Consider the following 18,939-nt stretch of genomic DNA (forward strand, 5'->3'; position numbering starts at 1 on the left):
CGGTAGAACGAAGACGCAATGCTTGAACGACGTTAGACGGCGGCGGAATAGCACGGACAGCGACGAGCAGAAGCGCGACGAAATAAACCCACCAAGCGAACAACCCACACCCGAAGGGATTGTCCAGAAGTAAGGTGCACCATTTGACGACGGCGGCTAGGGTTCCCACGATGAAAGGGGCGGTGGCAGCTGCTCAGAGACTAGGGTTTCTAAATATCCTTAGGATATTAGGGTTTATTTTTGGCTCTGATACCAACTTAGTTTTGATGGAATAAAAATAATTGTATTCCAATATATGATCAAGTAAAAAATCCATAGCCTTCTTATACAGAAGAGAGGCTTAAAATATAAAAGGAAATAACGATAATTAACAATTGACATTTACAACTAATTTACATTAAATATTCACAAATAGTAAACCAACAAAAATAAATTTCGACTTTTTCTCTCTCCTGAATCCTCCTCTAAATTTCTACCAACTTACTAAGTACCATCTCATTGAGGGTTATCAAAAACGAATCTTAACGTTTACCAAGGGTATAATTAAAAAAAATGTTAAAACATAAGGACTATAAATTGAAACTTTTTAAATAACACTAAAAACTAAAATGTATATTTGCCTCAATAATTTTATTATTAATTACTTCTGTTACATTTTGAAAATTCTCATTTCCTGTTTAATAAAAATTACTTACAGTACTTTTTACTAATATACAAATAATAATAATAAAAAAATACAGAGATTTGGATAAGGTAGAGTCAAGGTCAAGTTTTATTGTTCATCCCCAATTTTGAACATAATCACATCCACAAAGAGATTTGCTACCCACAAAATTTTTGTCATCCCTAATCCCTAAACTTAAGGATAAGTCAAGTAATATGCCCAAGCCTCAATCTATATCTCAAAGGAGTCAAGTAATATCTAAAGAAGTACCTTGACCCATTCCATAGTAAGGACCCTACGAGTTGTGTGCTCCATGAGCATTTGAGGAACCAACACATCTGGCAAACTTCCATACAACTGTCTGCTCAGTGAAAAGTAAATTATGGCGAATCATTAGGCAAACATTATTTATTCTCATTATAAAACATATCCAAGCATAGTTAATAAGATCTCGATAACATGGAAAAATGTCATGTTTTATTGTTTTTTTTTTCTTCTAGGAAGTGGGGGATCAACAAACTGTATTATGTAATTTTTAAACACTTGAGAAGAAAAATGGTAAGACCATGCAAAGGTGAGTTATAAAACATGGATCAAAAAGCTTTTTTTTTTTAAGAGAACCGGAGTTTTTAATGAGAGAAATTAAAGAATACACAAGGACATACAAAAAAGTCAACCAGAATAAAAGGCTACAATGAAAGTTTCAAAGCTCAAATACCATGTTAAGAATGAATGAACTGCCACTCAACCCAAAAGCTTAAGCTGATGAGTTGGATAAATTTAATTCATATATTGGATATCTAATACTCCCCCTCCTCACTTGTGGACTTGAATAATTGCACAAAGCCAACAAGTGAAAATAGTTATAAAGGGGAGGAAACAACAATGCAAGAGTTCGAACATGGGACCTCCCGCTCTGATACCATGTTAATTGATAAGAAAAATAATTCTTTATTACTTAAACATTGAAGAGTTGATACAAGAATATAATAACAGCTACACAGAAGGGGAAAAAAACGAAACCCTTACCTATTAGGATAAGTAAACATTTATCTATTAGAACAAGGAAAACCTAACCTAAATACAATAGTAAATTAAAATATATTAAATATAATCTAACAAAACCAGCTTGAGGGAGAGTGTTGGAATATATAAACATTTATTAGTTGTCTTTTTAATCTTTATGGTTTTTATTTCTTTCTTTCTTGTATACGTCTCCTATTCGTTTTTGTCGTAGGTTTATTATTCTTTTTTGTGGTAGGTCTTTCTCCTATATAAGAAGACCTAAGTTGCACTATTCGAATATATCATAATATTTCTATTCTCTTAAACTTTCTTACAATTCGTAATAAATCATTGTGATTATGATATAGCAAGTCACGCCTGCTACAACTATGCCTGCTTAAGCTGCCTAGATGATCCCAAGTAACAAGTTTAGTTATGCCATTGGTGTGGGGACCTATATTTCATTGCTGAGGTGCCTCAAATTACAACAAAGAAAATTCATCAGTATTGAGACAAACCATAAAATAGTCATCAACTCTCCCTGAGCAAAAAAAAAAAGTGCTCATATTATATAATCTTAAGAAAATCCATAAGTTTACCACGTTATTCATACCTTGGAGTCCAATTTTTTATGGAACACAACACCTGGAACACATCACGCTACAATCCTACATTCCTTTACTTTTCCAGTAAACCAACCTTGCAAATAGAGACCCTTCAAATTATGAAAATGAAGCCAGTGATAATAAACTTGCTCTTACCTGAATTTACGACCATTTTTTGCTTCTCTCCTGTAATCCATCTCCTGCATTCAATGTGATTTACGATTTACCTGTATTCAATCTTAACTTGAGAATATTCATCCAAAATACTTGAAACAAAATTTTAAGAATAGAATTTTAGGATGATGGGATGAGATATAATCATTTGTAAAGGGAAAAGAAAAATTTCTTAATATGTAAAGGAAGAGAGGAGGTATTCTCCAAAAGTATGATCATAAAATTTCAAAGAAATATATCTGCCTACCATAACATGGTTGAGGGGAGGGATCTTGGAAGTTAAGTTACAAATGTTTATTAATTTGTTTGGGTTAAATTACAAGCTTAGTACCTAAAGCGGTGAAAGGAAAGGATAACCAATAAGACGAAAGATGGACAAGCTCAACAAGGAACAAAATAACATAGGAGACAGCACCGTGCCGCCGCCGCACGCCAATCCTAACCCTAGACGCCGCTCTAACCTATCCGTAACCCTAGCTGCCGACTTACCCCTTCCTGCAAATGTTGCCGATCCTCTTTCCACCGTCACCGTTGCTCGCCAACCCTAACCCTAACCGCCGCTCTAATCCAATCCATTCCCTTCGACGTTGTCGCCCTTCTAACCCTAACCTGCCGCCGACGTTCTCCTAACCCTAAACTGCCTCCAACGCCCTCCTAACCCTAATCCGCCGCTCATGTCCTCCTAACCCTAATCCGTCGCCGATGTCCTCCTAACCCTAATCCGCCGCCGGCATCCTCCTACTTTAAACAACCGACAATGCCCTCCTAACCCTAATCCGCCGCCGTCGATGGAGAGAAGAACTCATCTTTTCGACCCCGCTACCACAAAGATCACTGCCCAGCCATCGCTCGAGCGTTTTTTAGTGGTTCTTCTTCATTTGAAACAGTTGATTCATATGCTTTTGTCCTCTCAACGTTTCTTATCACGTTGCAGAGCTAGCTGGTTCTCCCCGAAATGCGTTGAGGCGCAGTAGTTGACTGGACATCTAGGGGTAAAGCACTGTTTCGGTGCGGGCCGCGAGAGCGAAGCGTGAGCGGGTGCGGAGAAGGAAAGGCCAAACATTCAGGCCCGTCGTCCTCCTACCCTAAACCGCCACCAACGCCCTCCTAACCCTAATCCACTACCCTCTCCTTTGTCGTTACCGTAGTCACATCAACCAGCTCACTATCCTTTTTTGGTTTCAAATGGATGTGAGAAGTTGCAGCATTCAAGACAATTATTATTGGGTTGGGTGTGACACTGACCGTTTTCTCATAAAAGACTCTAGGAAGAATGTTCAGATTTCTCTTCGACTTTCCAGCAGTGGTTAGAAAAGGCTTTGGTGGAACTTCTGCATTTTCCTTTGTATTAAGAACCACTTTCCCGTTTTCTCGTTTTGGTGGAACTTTCCTAGCAGTGGTTAGAAAAGGCTTTGGTGGAACTTTCCCGTTTTCTCACTAGAAAAGGCTAGTGGATCATGACGCTGCTATAGAAACCATTAAGAACCACTTATAACTCAGGCTCAGGAACGGATGAAGAAGTTTGCAGATGCTCACCGAACTGAGATGGAGTTTGAAGTGGGGGATATGGTTTATTTGTAACTTAGGCCATACCGACAGAAATCCTTGGCAAAAAGAAGGAATGAGAAGCTACGTCCCAAGTATTGCGACCCCTTTCCTGTTGAGAAACGCATTGGAAAGGTAGCATATTAGCACTTTACTCCGAGAGGTCGTGATACACCCTATATTTCACATTTCGCAGTTGAAGAAAGCTAAGGGAGATAGGCATGTCGTGTAAACTATGACTCCATTGTTGATTGAGGAAATGGAGTGGAGAGCTGAACCCGATGTGGTATTTACCTATCAGACAAATGAGACTACTGGGGACTTGGAAGTTCTGCTTAGTTGGAAGGGATTACCAGAGGAGGAGGCCACGTGGGAATCGGTTGCTGATATGATCCAGCAATTTCCGGAATTCCACCTCGAGGACAAGGTGTTGTTGAACGATGGGGAAGTTGTTAGGGCCCCAATCACACTGACATATTCTAGGAGGCGTAAGTTGGGAAATAACCTAAGGAGTAATATGGGTAATGCCCAGGGAGAGGCCTAACTGCCAAGAGAGAGAAAGTATCTGCCATTTTTGTGGGAAGTGAGGTAGGTACGATAGAAAAGGGGGAGGACGCACATTGAGGGGGGCTAGTCTGTTTTTGGCATTGTACCTTACGTAGTAAGGAAAGTAGGAGAGTCACCCACCCCTCGAATCGATGGGGTAGCTTGTAATAGCCTTCGGGCTTGTTTCTTTAATCAAACAGTAATCAGAGAAGGAGCTCGATGTCTTACACTATGCCAATTCCTAAGGCATCTACAACTACTTTGAAAAGTTGTGTCAAGTGTGAAATATGGAAGGCTCTTAAAAACTAAGGATAGAGACACCAGAGAGAAATATACGAGAAAAGAGAGAAGAAATAAATTCTCAAATTGATTATGAATGAGAGAATGAAACTGTTGAAAGATTGATGCAGTTTCTGATTTTTCTTTAAGTAAATAGACCCAACAAACCCTAGTGTGGTCATCAGTGAAGGGAAGGAACCAACGTTTACCGGACATAGTTTTGATGCGAGACGGCCCTCATAAATCACTATGAATCATTGTGAATGGACTGGATGGTATATACTCAACAGAAGGATAAGATGTATGAGAGTGTTTTGCAAGTTGACACACTTCGCAAGTAAAAAGGTCATCTTTATGAAAAAGTGAAGGGTACAAATGTTTAAGATACTGAAAACTCGGGTGCCCTAAACGGTGATGTAAAAGTAGAATTTGTTGTTCCCTAGAATTCGACTCACTACCAACCTGGAGAACTTGTTTATTTCTTAGATTTGGTCCTCTGAAGTAGTAGAGCCCTTCAAAGCCATCAGCATTGCCAATCGTCGTTCCCATTATCAAGTCCTGAAACAAACACTTAGAGTCAGTGAACAGGGTTTGACACTTTAAATCATGAGTCAACTTCTGAACAGAAATTAGATTGCAACACAATTTAGGCACATGGAGCACTGAGTGCAATGTAATGTTTGGGCTAAGAATAACAGAACCAAAGCCCTTAATAATGGCCGATGACCCATCTGCAAGCTTGACATGTGTCTGAATCGGGTTAGATGAGTACATGGTAAACATATCATGAAAAGTGGTCATATGATCAGTTGCACCCGAATCTAAGATCCACTGATCGGAATGCTGCTGACTTGTTAAAGCTGCACTGAAAATACCTCGTTGTGCCACAAAACTTGAACGAAGGAGTAGACTCAACCGGCAGTGTTAAGAGGTGATAGAGCTATTCAAGTTGTGCCTTTCGAAAATGGAGGAAGAGAGGTGGCCAAATCTCGGGAGTTGGACACACTAGGGCCCACTTGATAGTCGGAGGAGCTGGTTCCAGAAGGTGGAGTATTTGTAGGTCGATGTGGCCGATAATCCCCTGATAAATTCTTCCGTTGAGGACGACCATGGAGTTCCCAACACCGATCTTTTGTATGGTTTGTGCGCTTCAATGATCACACCATAGGTTGTTCCAACGAGTAGATCGGGATGAAGGTGGTGGTGGACCTCGTGCCGCCAGAATTGATGATTTCAGTGAGAGGGACAGAGGTTTTGTGGGTGTATCACCCATCATCACACGTTTACGGCTTGACTCCCAGCGAACTTCTGAGAAGATTTCGTCAATGGCTGGGATTGGCTTTGTGGCAAGTAAGCGGCCACGCACATCATCTAATTCCGGACGAAGACTTGCAAGAAAATCATAAATTCGTTCCTTCTCGACGTGTTTGCGGAAGCGTTCAGCATCCTTCGAGTTCTCCCATTCGAGATTGAGACATAAATCAAGTTCAGCCCACAACCTACGTAATGAGCTGTAGTATTGGGTGACATCGGATTCACCTTGTCGTAAGGAATGTGCCTTATTGCGTAATTCAAACAATTGAGTCGAGTTATCAAAATCAGAAAAAGCCATAGTGAGCGCACTCCAAAGATCCTTTGCTGTTGAGTAGAAGATGAAGGATTCTTTAATGTCCTCCTCCATCGAGTTAATGAGCCATGCCATGACCATTGAGTTTTGTGCATCCCATACGGAAAAAGAAGGGTCAGCTTCATCTGGTTCTGCTACCGTGCCACTGATGTACCCGAGTCGACTGCGGCCACGAATAACTAGGAGGGCCGATCGAGACCATTGTAGAAAATTTTTTTCGTTGAGTTTTGGAGAGGTACTTTGGAGCGAAGTGTTTTCAGAGATAGAGATGTGAGGTGTCGTGGATGTGCTTTTAGGGAGAGAAATTGAGGTCGTATTCGATCCGTCGGAACTCTCATCCTTGCGCACATCAGTCATCATGGCTGTTTTAACCATTTTGGTGTCAATCTAAACCTAGCTCTGATACCATAAAAACTAAGGATAGAGACACCAGAGAGACATACACGAGAAAAGAGAGAAGAAATAAATTCTCAAATTGATTATGAATGAGAGAATGAAACTGTTGAAAGATTGATGCAGTTTCTGATTTTTCTTTAAGTAAATAGACCCAACAAACCCTAGTGTGGTCATAAGTGAAGGTAAGGAACCAACGTTTACCGAACATAGTTCGTGTTCATCCGTGTCCTCTTGTCCCTTGCTGCAAATCTGGATTGGAAACTACAACAACTGGATGTCAAGAATGCATTCCTCAATGGAGATTTGGAAGAAGAGGTGTACATGGACTTTCCTCCTGGATTTGACATTGATAAGTATGATGGAAAGGTGTGTAAGCTGAAGAAATCTCTCTATGGTTTAAAACAATCCCCACGTGCATGGTTCGGGCGATTTTCAAAGGCTGTTTGTAAACAAGGATATACCCAAAAGCTCAAACGAGCATCCGGTCCAAAAAAGGGATCCGGCCAAGATCGATGAGCCAAAAGAGCTATGATCTTGAGGGGGCATGTTAAGGATCCCACATTGATAAAAGTAGGGATCTTACATGAGTTTATAATAGACATGGGCTACTCCTCTCATAGACAGAACCAGATGAAGCTGACCCTTCTTTTTCCATGTGGGATGCACAAAACTCAATGGTCATGGCATGGCTCATTAACTCGATGGAGGAGGACATTAAAGAATCTTTCATCTTCTACTCAACAGCAAAGGATATTTGGAATGCGCTCACTATGGTTTTTTCTGATTTTGATAACTCGGCTCAATTGTTTGAATTACGCAATAAGGCACGTTCCTTACGACAAGGTGAATCCGATGTCACCCAATACTACAGCTCATTACGTAGGTTGTGGGCTGAACTTGATTTATGTCTCAATCTCGAATGGGAGAACTCGAACGATGCTGAACGTTTCCGCAAACACGTCGAGAAGGAACAAATTTATGATTTTCTTGCAGGTCTTCGTCCGGAATTAGATGATGTGCGTGGCCGCTTACTTGCCACAAAGTCAATCCCAGCCATTAACGAAATCTTCGCAGAAGTTCGCTGGGAGTCAAGCCGTAAACGTGTGATGTTGGGTGATACACCCACAAAACCTCTGTCCCTCTCACTGGAATCATTAGCTCTGGTGGCACGAGGTCCACCACCACCTTCATCCCGATCTACTCGTCGGAACAACCTATGGTGTGATCATTGTAAGCGCACAAACCATACAAAAGATCGGTGTTGGAAACTCCATGGTCGTCCTCAACGGAAGAATTTATCAGGGGATTATCGGCCACCTCGACCTACAAATACTCCACCTTCTAGAACCAGCTCCTCCGGTTATCAAGTGGGCCCTAGTGTGTCCAACTCTCGAGATTTGGCCACCTCTCTTCCTCCATTTTCGCCTCTTAACACCGCCAATTGAGTCTACTCCTTCGTCATGTTTTGTGGCACAACGAGGTATTTTTAGTGCAGCTTTAACAAGTCAGCAGCATTCTGATAAGTGGATCTTAGGTTCGGGTGCAATTGATCATATGACCGCTTTTCATGATATGTTTACCATGTACTCACCTAACCCAATTCAGACACATGTCAAGCTTGCAGATAGGTCATCGGCCATTATTAAGGGCTTTGGTTCTATTATTCTTAGCCCAAACATTACATTGCACTCAGTGCTCCATGTGCCTAAATTATGTTGCAATCTAATTTTTGTTCAGAACTTGACTCATGATTTAAAGTGTCAAGCCATGTTCACTGACTCTAAGTGTTTGTTTCAGGACTTGATAACGGGAACGACGATTGGCAATACTGATGGCTTTGAAGGGCTCTACTACTTCAGAGGACCAAGTCTAAGAAATAAACAAGTTCTCCAGGTTAGTAGTGAGTCGAATTCTAGGGAACAACAAATTCTACTTTTACATCGCCGTTTAGGGCACCCGAGTTTTCAGTATATTAAACATTTGTACCCTTCACTTTTCCATAAAGATGACCTTTTTACTTGCGAAGTGTGTCAACTTGCAAAACACTCTCGTACATCTTATCCTTCTATTGAGTATATACCATCCAGTCCATTTACAATGATTCATAGTGATTTATGGGGGCCGTATCGCATCAAAACTATGTCCGGTAAACGTTGGTTCCTTACTATTAATTGGAGAGAGTAAAAAATATACTCCTTGATTCAAACAGGTAACTTAGGTCTTCTTATATAGGAGAATTACCTACTACAAACAAGGAAAGTAATAAACACCATAAAGACTGAATATCAACAATAAAGACTAAATATTGACAACTAATATTAACACCTAATATTTACACAAATATTAATAAATCCAACACTCCCCCTCAATCTGGTTTGAAGATGTCGTCCATAGCCAGCTTGCTGATTAAATTGTCGAATTTTTTCTTTGGAAGTCCCTTGGTTAAAACATCGGCAATTTGCTCTGTTGTCGGAAGATAAGGGATACATATTGTACCTGCATCAATCTTCTCTTTAATAAAATGTTTGTCAACCTCGATATGTTTGGTTCGGTCATGTAGCACTGGGTTATGAGCTATAGATATGGCAGACTTATTGTCACAATAAATTCGTATAGGTGTCGGCTGAGGAATCTTCAATTCTTTAAGTATCCTTTTGATCCATATACCTTCACAAATTCCATGAGCCAATGCTCTAAACTCTGCTTCAGCACTACTCATGGCCACTACATTTTGTTTTTTGCTCCTCCATGTAACTAGGTTTCCTCCAACAAAGGAACAGTAACCAGAAGTAGACTTTCTGTCGGTAGTACTTCCAGCCCAATCTGCATCAGTATAAACTTCTACTTGGAAGTGGTTATTCTTTTCGAATAAAATACCTTTTCCAGGAGTTCCCTTCAAATATCTCAAGATTCTGTAGACAGCTTCAAAATGAGTTGGTCCAGGTGCATGCATGAATTGACTTACCATACTTACAGCAAATGCAATATCTGGTCGTGTATGTGACAGATAAATTAATCTTCCCACGAGTCTCTGGTATTGCTCTCTATCCTTTATTTCTTCTGCGTTTGCTGCTTGTAATTTCAAGTTAGGTTCAATAGGAGTTTCTGCGATCCTGCAACCAAGCAATCCTGTTTCTCCAAGTAAGTCAAGAACATATTTTCTTCGATTAACGAATATACCTTTCTTCGATCTTGCGAATTCCATTCCTAGAAAATATTTTAATGTTCCCAAGTCCTTGATTTGAAACTCACTTGCCAGATTTTTCTTGAGACCAGCTAGTCCTGCTTCATCATCACCAGTGAGAATAATATCATCTACATAGACAATCAGAATTGAGATTTTATAATTCTTAGAGTGTTTATAAAATATAGTATGGTCAGCTTGACTCTGGAGAAATCCATAACTCGATATGACTTTTCCAAATCGTTCGAACCAAGCTCTAGGAGACTGTTTGAGGCCATAAAGAGATTTCTTTAATCTGCAGATTTTATTCCAACCGAGTTCTTTTTCAAAACCTGGTGGCAAATCCATAAAAACTTCTTCCTCAAGGTTGCCATTGAGAAAAGCATTTTTCACATCAAGCTGGTGGAGAGGCCAATTTGAATTAACTGCAAGAGACAAAAGAACTCTAATAGAGTTAATTTTTGCAACAGGAGCAAACGTTTCCTGATAATCTATCCCGTAGGTTTGTGTGAAGCCTTTAGCTACCAATCTAGCCTTGTATCTCTCGATGCTACCATTTACATTACATTTTACGGTAAACACCCATTTACATCCCACTGGTTTCTTATCCTTCGGCAATTCTACTATCTCCCAAGTACTGTTTTGCTTTAGAGCATTCATCTCCTCCATGACAGCTAGTTTCCAATTTGGATCTTTTAAAGCTTCATGTATATTCCTTGGAACAAACAAATTAGTTATCCTAGATGTGAAGGCCTTATGACTATTTGATAGTTTTTCATATGAAATGCAGTTCGAAATAGGATATTTGGTACAACTTCGAACGCCTTTTCTAATGGCTATGGGAACATCAAGGTCAGAGACAACAGGTGATTATTTTGAAAATTTGAAGAAGAGGGATTACCAGACAATGTTGAAGAGGGTGGATTATCAAACAGTTCAGTTTCATTTCTCGGAGTCTCAGATTGGCTTTGTGAAGGAGTAACTATTTGATCTTGGTTCCTCTTATTGAATTTCCTTCTAGTATAAAACTTTAACTCAAAACTAGGATTCGCAAAATCGTTTTGTAGTATTTCTCCCCCTGATTGGACAGTTTCTATGCTTGGCATCGAAGGACTAGTAAAATCCAAATAGGTAGGACTAGGAAGGGGAACAGAAATATCCCAAAAATTATCTTCCAAATTCATTTTCTCCCCCTGAAGAGAATTTTGGGTAAAATATGGTTGATTTTCTAAGAAAGACACATCCATACTCACAAAAAAAATTTTTGTCTGAGGATAAAAACATTTGAAACCTTTTTGACCTGAAACATAGCCTAAGAAAACACATTTAATAGCGCAAGGGTCAAGTTTCGACCTGAAATGACTAGGTGTGTGAACGTAAGTAGTACACCAAAAAACTTTGAGAGGTAGATCAGAATATATGCGGGATGTTGGAAAAATATTTTTAAATGACTCAATGGGAGTTCTGAAATTTAAAACTTTAGTAGGCATCCTATTTATTAGGTAGGTCGCTGTGAGAATCGCTCCCCCCATAAATATTTTGGAACATGCATAGAAAACATTATAGCACGTGCTACTTCAAGTAAATGCCTATTTTTTCTTTCAGCAATCCCATTTTGTTGAGGAGTATCTCGACAAGTAGACTGATGAACCATACCTTTTTCTTTCAAAAAATTTCCCAAAAACTCATTAAAATACTTAGTTCCATTATCAGAATGTAAAATACAAATTTTTGTTTGAAATTGAGTTTCAATCATCTCATAAAAGTTTTTGAAAATGTCTTTCACCTCAGATTTTTTTGACATTAAATAAACCCAAGACAGGCGAGTATGATCGTCAATGAAAGTAATAAACCATCTTCTTCCACTATGACTACTGATTTTAGAAGGACCCCAAACATCACTGTGAATTAAGTAAAATGGTTTAGAAGCTTTATAAGGTTTTGGAAAATATGTGGAGCGATGATTTTTTGCTAAAAAACAACTTTCACAATTAAAAGATGAACAATCAATTCCCTTAAATAACTTTGGAAACAGATATTTTAAATAGAAAAAACTAGGATGTCCTAGTCTACGATACCAAAGCATAATTTGTTCCCTAACAGGAAGGGAACTAATACTACTAAGACCCTGAGTTATTTTATTACTAAAGGTACCTTCATCAAAGTAGTATAGACCATCAATCATCCTACCGCGGCCAATTATCCTCTCCGAGTTCTGATCTTGAAAAATACAATGGGATTCAAAGAAAGTAACACGACAATTAGAATCTTTAGAAAGTTGGTTGACAGATAAAAGATTACATGCTAATTGTGGAACATGAAGGACAGACTGTAACGAAATGGTCTCAGTCAATTTAATGGTTCCTTTGCCTGCAACAGAAGAAAAACTACCATCTGCAATTCTAACTTTTTCATTGGAATATGAAGGAAGGTATGATTCAAAGAGATTACAAGAACTTGTCATATGATCAGAAGCTCCAGAATCTATAATCCATGGAGATGAGTTACTACACGAGAAAGCCTTAGAATAAATACCTGTTTGTGTCAAGGATACACATGAGTTATTAGAAAGTAAATTGGAGGATAGCAATTTTAGGATTTGATGAATTTGCTCTATACTTGAGTCACCACGACTATCACCAAACATTTCTCTACCATTGTCAGTTGAGATTTGGACCATTTTAAATAAACAACTTGTCCTGAACAACTTTGCCTGAAAAAAAACTGACAACAGAATCACACCACCAGATAGTAATTAACCAAATCAAATCAGGCCACAAATTGATATTAGAAATGAGATAACCATAACCAGGAGAGTCAAACCAAGTCAGAATAAGTTACGGCAGATGAACCAACCCGAACCGATTTGAACCAAAGCCCTGAACAATGCAATACTTAGAAAATCTCCGATGGACAGGATTGACGTTGATTACAGAGGCGGTGGTGAGATCTGCGAGCAGAAGAGGTCGACTGTGAGCAGAAGATGGTGACCGACAAGAGTGCTGGTGGATCGAAGACGGCGAGGATGTGCACCAAGCAAAGATGGGCGATCGCGAATACCAGACGAAGGGACGCGGAGGTCGACTGATGAGGGGTCACGTCGCGGTGGATCTGTGCAGATGACAGAGACCGGCGAACGACAGGTTGCGTCGCGGATGGGAGTAGCGGCGGATCTGTGCGGATGTCACCGGTGCAGATCGACGGTGAGGACGACGGATCGACGGCAACAGCTGCGTTGTCGTGGGGAGTTCGTCGGAGGTAGACTTATCGGAAGGAGGAATGGATGTCGGCTAGGGTTTTGATTGACAGCTAGGGTTTTGATTGACGGCTAGGGTTTTGAAATTAGGGTTTGGTATTTTTGATGATGGCTAGGGTTTTGAGAGTTAGGGTTTACTTCCTAAGCTCTGATACCATGTTAATTGGAGAGAGTAAAAAATATACTCCTTGATTCAAACATGTAACTTAGGTCTTCCTATATAGGAGAATTACCTACTACAAACAATGAAAGTAATAAATACCATAAAGACTGAATATCAACAATAAAGACTAAATATTGACAACTAATATTGACAACTAATATTGACACCTAATATTTACACAAATATTAATAAATCCAACACTTACCTTCACTGATGACCACACTAGGGTTTGTTGGGTCTATTTACTTAAAGAAAAATAAAAAACTGCATCAACCTTTCAACAGTTTCATTCTCTCATTCATAATCAATTTAATATGAGAATCAAAATTCTTTGTACAGATAAGGGGACAGAATATTTTAATCAAACATTACGAACTTTCCTGTCTCAAAATGGAATCATTCACCAAAGTTCCTGTGTCATTACCCCCCAACAAAATGGTATAGCTGAAAGGAAAAATAGGCATCTTTTAGAAACTGCTCGTGCTCTCATGTTCACCAATTCTGTTCCTAACCGTTTTTGGGGTGATGCTGTCCTTACTGCTTGTTATCTCATTAATCGGATGCCCTCTTGTGTTCTGAAATTTAACACTCCACTAGAAATCTTACTCACTATCTATCCGCAAATCCGATCTATCCTCACAATTCCCCTCAAAATATTTGGATGTACTGCATTCACTCATGTTTATGATCATGAACGTCACAAATTGGAGCCAAAAGCCAGAAAGTGTGTCTTCCTTGGTTATTCTCCTACTCAAAAAGGCTATAAATGCTATTGTACATTCACCAATAAATTTTACACTACCATGGATGTCACATTTTTTGAGTCTCAACCTTTTTTCTCCCTAAATTCCCCTCAAGGGGAGACTGAGCCTATTACAAGTAGTCTTGATGGAAATTTTTGGGAGATTAACGATCTAAATACCAGAATTGCGTCCCATCAGTCAAAAATACCTGAGATTGATGGTCTAAATACCGAGTCACCTCAGCCAAAAATACCTATCCCCATCATCCCAATTACTCAGATAGAAGAGTCAGTTCCTATTACTTCCTGTAATAATGAAGATGATCAAGTCAACCCAAATCGAAGTGACAAGCAACCTGAGACTCTTGTTTATTCTCGGCGACAAACGGTTCAAAGAGGAGTAGAGCCACCACAGCCTCAACAGCAAGGTCATCAATCCATCTCGTCTTTAGGTACTGAACAATCTACCCTTGTGCCTCAAGACAATACTAATGATCTTGATCTTCCTATTGCACTTAGGAAGGGTGTGAGATAGTGTACTCAACATCCAATTGCTCGATGCATTGGTTATAGTCATTTATCTTCAGCAGTTCAGACCTTGGCTCTCAATCTGGAAGCCAATCTGGTACCAAAATCCATTCAAGAGGCTATGAGCAATCCACAGTGGAAAAATGCGGTAGATGATGAAATGAAGGCTTTGAAGCTTAATGATACGTGGACAGTAGTTGATCGTCCTCAAGATAAACCAATGGTAGGATGCCGATGGATCTTTACTGTCAAATATAAGGCTGATGGGTCCATTGAAAGGTATAAAGCAAGATTGGTGGCCAAAGGATACTCTCAAACTTTTGGGGTAGACTATCAGGAGACATTTGCACCCGTTGCAAAATTAAACACAATTCGTGTGCTCTTGTCCCTTGCTGCAAATCTGGATTGGAAACTACAACAGCTGGATGTCAAGAATGCATTCCTCAATGGAGATTTGGAAGAAGAGGTGTACATGGACCTTCCTCCTGGATTTAACATTGATAAGTATGATGGAAAGGTGTGTAAGCTGAAGAAATCTCTCTATGGTTTAAAACAATCCCCACGTGCATGGTTCGGGCGATTTTCAAAGGTTGTTTGTAAACAAGGATATACCCAAGCTCAAACTGACCATACAATGTTCTATAGGCACTCTCAAGGTAAGATCATCATCCTCATTGTTTATGTCGATGATATTATCGTCACAAGTGACCATCATGAAGAAATAGAGAGACTAAAACAGGCACTTGGAAAGGAGTTCGAAATAAAGGACCTGGGAACACTTCAGTATTTTCTAGGGATGGAAGTTGCAACAAGGCTGCAATTGCTATTGCACACAATCCAGTGCATCATGATCGTACTAAACATGTTGAGGTTGATAGGCATTTAATCAAGGAGAAGATTGAAGAGAAAATTATAAATTTGATGTATGTTCCATCATCAGATCAAGCTGCAGATATCATAACAAAAGGACTCTTGAGACCCGTGTTTGAAAGGTTGTTGATCAAGCTGAAATTGTTCAATCTGTATAGTCCATCTTGAGGGGGAGTGTTGAATTAGTTAGAAGTTAAGATTATGTGGACTTAGTTAGAAGTTGTTTTAAAGTTGTTTAGATTTTGTGTTTAAATTTAGCAAATAAATCTCCTTTTTTGTTAGGGAAGTTAGGAGTAGCCCATGTCTATTATAAACTCATGTAAGGTCCCTTTTTTTATCAATGTGGGATCCTTAACAGCTCTAAACCAGACTTTGGATGAGCTTAGTTTGGATGCTACGAAAGCTAGCTGTTTGGTCTTCGCCCCAGGAAATTTTCCTTTCTTTGACCAGTTTGTCAGAGGTGCCGCTAGGGAACTAAGGTTCTTCATAAGCTTACTGTAAAAAGAAACCAAACTTAAGAAACATTGGATGTATTTGACAAAATTAGGCTGCGGGCAAATCAGAAATAGCCTTTGGATCCATTTTTATACCATGTTGCCCTGTGATGAAGCCAAGAAAAGTACAAGAAAGGGGCATTTTTTGAGGTTGATATAAAGTTTATGTTTGTTCAAGGTAGAAAATAATAAAGTGAGGTGTGTGATATGCTCATCGAAAGATTTGCTAAATAAGAATATCATCAAAGTAAACGACAATAAATTTATTTAAGAAATAAAGAACCTCGTGAACGTGCCTAGGGCATTGGACAGGCCAAAGAGCATAATTAACCATTTGAACAAACCTTCATTTGTTTTAAAGTCTACCTCGGAGAAGAATGTGGCCCCTCCTAGTTGGTAAAGCAAATCATTAATCCTGAAAACGGTACTTAATTGTGATCTTGTTGATTGCTCTACTGTCAACGCACATTGTCCAAGTGTCATCTCTTTTAGGTGTTAAGAGAATTAGGCTGCACAAGGACTTAGAATCGGTTGAATATGTCCCTTAGCTATGAGATCATTTATTTGTTCAGAAAGGATTTTGTACTCCACAAGGCTCATGCGATAATGAGGAAGGTTTGGCAAAGTTGCACCGGGTAAGAGATCAATATTATGTTGAATGTCACGTATTGGAGGTAATCGAGATGGAATATCTAGTACAATGGCAAACTTCTTAAGGAGTTCTTGGACGCTAGGGTGTATTTCATTGAATGTATCGCTATTTGAGGGCTCAAAATCCTTAATGACCAAACCTAAGATATAAAATTCACGTTGGAGTAGTAATTTTTTTCCACTAGAAATGTGAAATAATTGGCCTTCGTCTTGGTTTTTGATGTTTTAATTTGTACTTCCTATTAAACGGAGTATAATGACTTTCTTTTCCACCCAAGAAAACTCATAAGTATCATCACGACCGTTGTGGATGGCTTGAGTATCGTATTGCCATCGTCTACCCAATAAGATACCGCATACATCTATATCAAGTACATCTCACATATAATTTGATCCTTGTAGCTATTCACAATAGATAAAGAAATAGTGTTGTTGGATTTATCAACATTTGTGTAAATATTAGTTGTCAATATTAGTTGTTAATATTTAGCCTTTATTGTGATATTTAGTCTTTATGATATAATTTGATCCTTGTAGCTATTCACAATAGATAAAGAAATAGTGTTGTTGGATTTATCAACATTTGTGTAAATATTAGTTGTCAATAAAGAAATTGGCTTGAGTATCATATTGCCATTGTCTACCCAATAAGATACCACATACATCCATATCAAGTACATCTCACATATAATTTGATCCTTGTAGCTATTCACAATAGATAAAGAAATAGTGTTGTTGGATTTATCAACATTTGTGTAAATATTAATTGTCAATATTAGTGGTTCATATTTAGCCTTTATTGTGATATTTAGTCTTTATGATAGAATATTGCTTTCCTTGTTTGTAGTAGGTCATTCTCCTATATAAGAAGACCTAAGTTACATGTTTGAATATATCAGAATATTTTTATTCACTCAAATTGACATGGTATCAGAGCTTAGGAAACCCTAGCCATCATCAAAAATACCAAACCCTAATTTTAAAACCCTAGCCGTCAATCAAAACCCTAGCCATCATCCCTTCCTCCTTCAAGTAAGTCTACCTCCGACGAACTCTCCACCAGTGTTTTCGAGGCGCAAGGCGCACCTCAAGGCGACAAGCCATTAGATCGCTTTAAGGCGAGAGGCGATAAAAAGGCGACGCCTGAGTGAAGCAAGGCGCACCTATATTTATATATATATATATAAATGCCAAAGTTATAAAAAAAAGATTAAACAATAAATATATCATATAAAATAAAGAAAAGAGGTAAAAATATTAGCGTACATCTTTTAAAACATTAAAACATTAAAAAATAATTTAATGTTTAAATAAAAGTTCACTTAATTTAACAAAAAAAATATAAAAATTTTTATATCGTAAAATGCAATAGCAATAACCCATTTAAGCTGCCATCTGTTTATTAGTCACCATGCATGGCACTAGCACTAAATGTTCTTCAAATTAATACCATGCATGACCCTCATTTAATGCTTCTTGAAAATATAATTCTACCTTTCGCTTTTCTCCCACTTTTCTTATTTTTCTTTTTTTTTGCATCCGAATCTTCTTCTTCCTAATTTCAACACTTCTTCTTCCTTTCACTCTTCTACTCTACTTTTCATTCTTCTTTCTTCGACTCTTCATTCTTCTTCCATCCTAATGTTTTTTCTTTTTAATTTCGATGATCGACGGAGGCAAATAGTTGCCAACAAAGACAAAGAAGGAAAACAAAAACAAAGAAGAAGAAGTTGTCAAGGAGAATTTGGATAATTTTTAGGGTTTTTCATTTGAGATGGGCTATTTGTGCGCCCGCCCTCAACAAGGCGATCGCCTTGCCTCAGGCGAGAGGTGCTCAAAGGCGTGTCGAGGCGCGCCAAGGCGAGCGCCCGGGCACCTTGCAAGGCGCACCTGGCGAAATCGCCTCGCCTCTCGCCTAAGGCGAGCGCCCGGGTGCGCCTCGAAATCACTGCTCTCCACGACAATGCAGTTGTTGCCGTCGATCCACCATCTTCACCGTCAATCCCATCGGTGTCACACTTACAGACCTACCGTCGCGTCGTGACGTTGATCGATCTCCAGCTCGTCGCAATCGTCCTCTCCGTCGATCTATGCAATCGTTCTCTTCGTCACAATCATAATCTGTCGACATCATTCACAGATTTTTTCGATCAGTTCATCCACCGCCGTAGTTCGCTAGGTCGCCGTTCATCATCCGTTCCCCGCCGCCA

General features: G+C 39.1%; 2 protein-coding genes across 25 annotated transcripts in view; both read right to left on the reverse strand.

The window, feature by feature from the left end:
* The window catches only part of LOC111025120 (Protein kinase superfamily protein), a 77,225-nt gene that overhangs the window by 44,126 nt on the left and 14,160 nt on the right, over positions 1 to 18,939 (reverse strand). For 9 of the 24 annotated variants that reach the window (XM_088120322.1, XM_088120320.1, XM_088120314.1 and 6 more), the window contains 3 exons: positions 5,281 to 5,376; positions 2,431 to 2,474; positions 935 to 1,025 (listed from right to left, as the gene is read on the reverse strand). The exons of 1 other annotated variant lie outside the window; for it this stretch is intronic. In XM_088120322.1, coding sequence (XP_087976448.1) covers positions 935 to 1,025; positions 2,431 to 2,474; positions 5,281 to 5,376 — 231 coding nt within the window. 14 more of the 24 variants (XM_088120324.1, XM_088120316.1, XM_088120312.1 and 11 more) reach the window with 6 other exon arrangements.
* Positions 5,383 to 8,036, reverse strand: LOC148208176 (uncharacterized). The gene has a single exon (XM_088120338.1). The coding sequence runs from the start codon at positions 6,818 to 6,820 to the stop codon at positions 5,969 to 5,971; it is 852 nt and encodes a 283-aa protein (XP_087976464.1). The 5' UTR covers positions 6,821 to 8,036; the 3' UTR covers positions 5,383 to 5,968.

The sequence above is a fragment of the Momordica charantia genome (assembly GCF_013281855.1).
Source record: "Momordica charantia cultivar OHB3-1 chromosome 11 unlocalized genomic scaffold, Mcharantia_2.0 BLBB01000011.1, whole genome shotgun sequence".
Lineage (NCBI taxonomy): Eukaryota > Viridiplantae > Streptophyta > Magnoliopsida > Cucurbitales > Cucurbitaceae > Momordica > Momordica charantia.